This window comes from Phallusia mammillata, chromosome 5 (genome assembly GCF_965637545.1).
Source record: "Phallusia mammillata chromosome 5, kaPhaMamm4.hap1.1, whole genome shotgun sequence".
NCBI classification, from domain to species: domain Eukaryota; kingdom Metazoa; phylum Chordata; class Ascidiacea; order Phlebobranchia; family Ascidiidae; genus Phallusia; species Phallusia mammillata.
Window position 1 is genome coordinate 19,856,341 of NC_137256.1, and position 6,101 is coordinate 19,862,441.

Below are 6,101 nucleotides of genomic sequence, written 5' to 3' on the forward strand. Positions count from 1 at the left end.
CGCACTCTATTTTGATTTGCGCTTGTATATAAACTGATGAAAGGTAGCGCCCCCGAACGACAAATATTTCAAAAAATGCTGTCAATGTTTTTTTCTTTCAAAAAGGTAAGGTTCACTTTAATCTGTCTTTAGACTATTTAATTTTATGTTTAACATATTTTACAAAAATGTATGTTCTTATTTAAGCCAAACAAAGAGCCTATTATGACTCCGTTATTATGACTATTTTTACCATTATGACTCTGCTTTCGAGGATAAAATTAATGAAAAAAGCGGGAAGGAATAGCTAAGTTTTTCTGATTGCTGCTGCTGTAGTTGCAGAACTGTTTTATCGTTTAACATAGATTTTGTCGCATGCCGGAGTCGGATAATGTTTGCTCTAGCATTCGCGGACTTAAAAATATGTGATAAAAACAGTTTTAAAACGGTACAGTACAGATTTTTTTTGTATTTTTTGAGGTGGCGGACTTACGAAAACTTAATGTTCATGGACACCTGTTTAAGAAACACTGAGTGTGAAATTAAGTAAATTGACTATAGTAGCAACAATCTGTGCTTAGTTATATGTTTAGCATTTATTGTTTAGCATTTGTTTGAATTGTGGAGCAAAAAAACAAAAACCAAAGGTATTTGCTCTGTTAAACTTTATTTTGCGTAAAACAATAAAACTCAACAAAAAACAACAACGATGATAAAAATTTTAAGCAACAACATTTTAGAATATTACGTGAATGCTTGAATTGAGCTGAGAAACTTTAAATTCTTTAAAATAATAAATATTGTAGGTCAAGCACATTTCAAACAAATATATATCTTCATAACCATCCTTTAAATCTGTCCTGGTCATTTGTAGATGACTGCAATGTCACTTTCCTATTTGTTCTTTTAGGTTGGTGTAATTGCGTTTGAGGTGTTAACTGCCATAAAGGGTGAGGTTGGTTTTAATCATGTGTTCTGGTTTGCTCCATTTCCAGAGGGACCTTCGCCTGAATTTCCTTCACTAAGAAGAAAACTTCTAGGTCCTACTTCTGCACTTGGAGAAGGTGGGGGTGGTGGCTGTAATATTGGACTTATTCTGTAAACCACTTCTGCTCCATCTTCCAAATAAGGATCTTCACCATTTGGGTTGTTGCCAGCACCAGGTCGCGGAGCACCAGATATTTGCTCAGGTGAGGGCTGATTTCTTGGTTTACAGAAGTGGTTGCATTCGCTCAAAGTTTCAAAATTGTTTGCCTTTGGCAGACATCCTCCAAATATAAATTGCTCACAAATTGACGCAGTCCGGTTATAGAACCTGTCAAAAACAATTCACAATTAGTACATTTGAAATCAAGTTTAATTGCATACATATTTGCTAGCTAGGTTATATATCTGTTGTGTTTTTTTAAGTGTATTAAATAAATAGTCCATACTATAAATAATTTGGTGTTTCTGGTTTCTGCATAAAAATAACTATGCTTACCATCTTGGCATGTAGGCTCTGCACAGTCCCGTATAAGGAGCTTGGTGACAAACTTCCCTTCGGGTCATACCATCACGATTTGGTTTGGAACTGGGAGGGGATCCACCAAAACCATCGGAACCACCCAAAGTATATTGACGAGAATCAACAGAATCTAAAAACAAACATAAAGATCATACATCACCATAAATTGTAAGGTAAAAACACAATTTTGTTTTTGAAGATATTATTAAATTAGTGCGTTATCTTTCAAAATACAATATGCTTGTGTGATGTCTTCCAATCTTACCTTCACTGCTGTCACTAATAAGATCAGTAGATATTGAATCTTCTTTGATGTCTTTGAATTCTGCCACTGTGACATCATTAACCTGGTCGTCCGCCAAACTGTACTTGTTTAGCACCCAGCTGTAGGCGGTGACGTTGTACAACTTAGTGAACTCAACCTCAACTTGAAATGTCACTTCTTCTTGTGCAGCTGTTAAACGAGGAAAAGCTACAGTTAGTACAGTTGGCAATACATTAAAGTACACGAAACAATGAAAAAAAACAACTTACCACATGATTTTTGACACTGCCACTCGTGTTTGTAGCTGTTAGAGTTGCCACCACAGCCTCTGTAAGGGAAGGGCTCGCATTGTTCACTTCCTGGATGGTAACGGTAGCGAGTCCCTGCCGGTTGACTGCAGGGGTAACCCATGTCCATTGGAAATGAGCATTCGTCGTATACTTTCGGTGCTGCGGACCAAGAAACACAAAAGTTATTTTACGCTAGTTTGAATTGCGCTATGAGGTACGTGTGCGTCAAAAGTGACGTTCATGTGACGATTGCTAAGTATTCAGGATGTGCCTGGTACCAACAAGCGTTCAGGTCTCTACAAAATGTGACTCATTCATAGCGGTTCCTGGCGAGTGTGCTAAGTGCCGATTACAGAGTAATACAAAAACGCTGTTACGCATGTTGCACATTTTCTATTCAATATGGCTTTATTTTCCTGCGTTTGAGTCTCAACGCTTTACAACTAGGAAACGTCGCCAATGAAAGTGGTACAATTGAAAACTTACCACATGTATTCATGCAGTCTTCCTCAGTGGCGTGGCCGTAACAGCCGTAACTCACGGAGACACAAGTTTGTGTTTTCGGATTGTACTTGAACCTACATAAAAGTTGTGGTTAGCTTTGTTTCGATCCATATTACATTTTTTTGCTTTGCACACATCAGCGTCTGGTGACATGCTGTCTGAAACACTGGCTGTAGACACTTACTTTTCCGTTTCGACTCGGCACGGACTATTTATGGGTGGAGTTGAGCAACTATCTGAAGGTTTTTCCGTTCTTTTCGGACAGTTGTCCAACATTGCAGAGTACGTTAAACCGTTTTCGAGAGAGATCTCCGTTATTTCAGCACCGGTGTCGACATAGGCACAGTAGCATCTAACTCTACTGTGTTTATTTTGTCTCCTGCATTGGGCTTGCTGCAAAAAAAAAGTCCGTGATTAGTCCGTGAAGTGACTGTAATTAGTTAAGAATTTATTGCAATATCTATAAAACAAGCAACTTACCGCGTACAGGCCACCATTTCTACAGGCGGGTTGAACAAGCATTTGAAATCCAATGAACCCATACAGTTGAAGCATTCTACCTAATTCATTGTAGCACCCGACATCATACTTTTGTATATCATAAATGTTCACCGATGTGGCTGCAAAAGCAACAATGTTATTAATTACAAAATATCACTTTTTACAAACAAAAATATTGATACATAAAATTAACTTTTCAGTCCCATGCCACTCTACAGTAATCATGTTTAAAAATTTGGCTGTGGGTATAATTGATGCCATAGGCTGTGTTTTTTGTTGTGGTAAAAAGACCTCGATTTATTTTCACGTTGGAATCAATGGACTTATCAGCTCGATAGAGGAATGAATCACTAGCCAGCGGCGAAAAACCGACGTGCCATGGCACAAGTCTGCACTGTCTCCACTGTTTGCGCACTGACCTACAAGTTTTGTTCAGCATTGCGGCATATGAGCAATAGTGAAATGTATAATAGTTGCATGACGGCCATCTTTCAACAACCCAAACCCAAAAAATGTTGTCACATTTTTGACTTTTTTGCGAAATGTGACACGCGATATTGGTAAGCACAAATGACGTTTTAAGGGAGCTTACGCTAAATCTATTGTGCGTTGTACCCAGTCTTAAAATACCACTAATGTATCCTATATTTAGGTGAATAGGTCGCTTACCTTTTCTTAACATTGCACAAAGTACCAGCGCAAAAAGAGTTGCAACTATCTTCGACATAATCCTCTTTTTGTCAGATCGCAACTTGTTAGTAATCAGTAAATGTGTCCAATATCCAATTCGCTCTTGCTGCTCTCGCTTTTATAGTGTTCTGATGCTTCGCTTTGAAAGTTCATTGTCTGACTGAATGTGGCCGAGTCGACGTCTTATATCGCTTCGAGCACTGAGCGCTTGTCACGATCTGTGACGCAATCGTCTACGCAAGAGCGCAGGCAGAGGACGCAAAAAAGCGATGAAATTGCCCTCAGCGTGCCTCAAATAGATCTTAATTCCAGCTTCGTGGTTCGCTTAAGCCTGGTCATCAATGCCAAGTTAATTGACCGCCCCAATAAGGTCAGCTGCTGTTGCGTTTTTTGTGTACTTTTGGCAACCTACGCTTGCCGATTACTAAATTTGTTATTTGTTGTGGTTTGTTTTTGCCATTACGCGGCACGTAATAAAGATTGAGGCAATTGTTCTCATCTGCTTTAAACTGCTGTAATGTTTAAGCTCGCATGTGCGTCGAGTTGTTTACTTGTTTATGTAATTATGACATCTTAATACTATCAGATGGACCCACGCCAATTGTCAGAACTGTGGCAATATTTCACGTTCGTATAATTGTTGTCCTCACCTGGTAAACACCCACATAAATTATAACTAATCAAGCTCTTGTCAACTAATTACTAATGTTTAAGAAGCTTTTATGAAATCACCGCCTAACGTTATGTGGAAAGAAGTTTAAATGTGGTGATGCAATAACTTCACATGTAATATTCAAAGGAACATAAACAATGCCTTGGTCTCGTTGTCTGTTTGCCACGTTGTACAAATATGTTTACAAATTAGACTAAAATTTTCAAAGTGCTACCATATTTACAAATGTTGTGTATTATTTCTGGTTCCTTACACTATTTGCTTATTTGGAACAACCATTAACCGGACGTTACTAAACACCCCTATTAGGCTCGTCTGAATGTCAATAGCTGTTTTATATTTTAGACCAGTAAAACCACGTTTTTCGCATCTACACCCCAATAACGATGGCCCATATATGGTTTACTGACCGTATTCTCAATAACGCACTGCACGTAGTGAGATATATTTCAGGCGTTTGCATGCGGGCCGATTTATTGGCATTCATACACGTGCGTTTGCCAAACTCATTTCCTGCAATAAGACTTCCGTTTTGCGTAATATTGGGAATAGAGAATTGTCACGTAATTTATGAGATCCTTCAACAGGCTAATATGGAAACGACGGTGCACGCTTTTAGCAAACGTTCATACTTTCGACATGTTTTGTAGACCGGTAGTACTTCAAAGTTTAAACACTCGCACGCAAATTGCTTATAGATTAAATTCAATCTCTTGGTGTAGTGGATTCCAGAGTAGTGCTAGCGCCATTACTCTTGTTGCCCTTTTATGTATGGGGATTTAAAGTTTCTTAGAAAGAATAGTAGTAAAGTTACATCATAATTTTTCGATTTGTTTGCAATTATTTTTATGTGTACTTAGAATGCATGGAACTGTTAAAGGTTTATTTGGTTCGAATTGATGTTTCAAATTAGACTGAAGTTTAACGCATTATTTCGCAAGTGTATGGAAATGACCGACTTCTGTTTATTGGTGTTTAAAACCACATAAACTTCATAACAATGTTTCGAATTGTGCTAGCCCGTCACCTACTTTGTTACAGGAAGATTTAGGGCGGATTTTGCGTCAACGTTTCTTTGAATTTTGCACGTCGTGACATACAAAGCATTTTTAAGCCCAAAATCACGCATCATCAAATGGATTGGCTCCGATTTTTGCCTTGAATCTGGCAATTTTTTGTTACACTGGAATGTACTTTTATTTGTCAGCCTATTCTCGGCGTCCATATGACGCAGTTATAGCTGTAAGCGCGTGAATCAGGACAGAAATAAGACGTTTCACAACGATTTGTGTTGTTCTGCACTGTAGCCTGCGGGTAATAATTGTTCACAGTGGTAACCAACGTCACAAAACATCGCCATACGCTCGTCTATGATTCCCTGTGCCAAACCTTTTTCTTCAGAAAACTTTTTCAGGAGTCCGAACTTGACCAGAACACAGTGGTAATAAAGTTGTGTACTTTTTGTTTCATCACCGCGGTTTTCTGCCTGTAACTAACGGAGTTGCTCCTTGGACACGAAATCACTGCTTCCAGTGGAAATAAGTTGCGTAATAGATGCTTTCTGATGTCCTGTGTATGGTTTTGTGTGCTGTAAAGCTTTGTCATGTAATTGTTTCAAGGTGTCGCAAAGCTGTATTCAGAAGAATTTTTTGTGACAATTACTGACCTTACCTAAAGCAAATAATATGAAGT

The 6,101-nt window shown here is 38.4% G+C and overlaps 1 protein-coding gene and 1 long non-coding RNA gene across 2 annotated transcripts; one reads left to right on the forward strand and one right to left on the reverse strand.

Moving 5' to 3' along the window:
- Positions 1–627: 627 nt before the first annotated feature.
- Positions 628–3,777, reverse strand: LOC145227837 (uncharacterized). The gene is made up of 8 exons (XM_080092759.1): positions 3,716–3,777; positions 3,026–3,165; positions 2,730–2,938; positions 2,528–2,619; positions 2,021–2,200; positions 1,752–1,940; positions 1,463–1,616; positions 628–1,294 (listed from the first exon to the last, which is right to left on the reverse strand). Exons 1-8 carry the CDS (start codon positions 3,771–3,773, stop codon positions 946–948), a joined length of 1,371 nt encoding a protein of 456 aa, XP_079948885.1. The 5' UTR covers positions 3,774–3,777; the 3' UTR covers positions 628–945.
- Positions 1,103–2,229, forward strand: LOC145227838 (uncharacterized). The gene is made up of 2 exons (XR_013859990.1): positions 1,103–1,169; positions 1,478–2,229. It is a non-coding gene; the product is annotated as an uncharacterized LOC145227838 (long non-coding RNA).
- Positions 3,778–6,101: the final 2,324 nt, after the last annotated feature.

What these genes read in the sequence shown, in the direction of transcription:
- LOC145227837 (XM_080092759.1), bottom strand. Translation starts at nt 3,773, where the DNA reads ATGTCGAAGATAGTTGCAACTCTTTTTGCGCTGGTACTTTGTGCAATG. An exon ending in GCAGTGTCAAAAATCATGTG is followed by an intron (nt 1,941 to 2,020) that starts GTAAGTTGTTTT and finishes CTCGTTTAACAG; the next exon opens with CTGCACAAGAAGAAGTGACA. An exon ending in TATTAGTGACAGCAGTGAAG is followed by an intron (nt 1,617 to 1,751) that starts GTAAGATTGGAA and finishes GTTTGTTTTTAG; the next exon opens with ATTCTGTTGATTCTCGTCAA.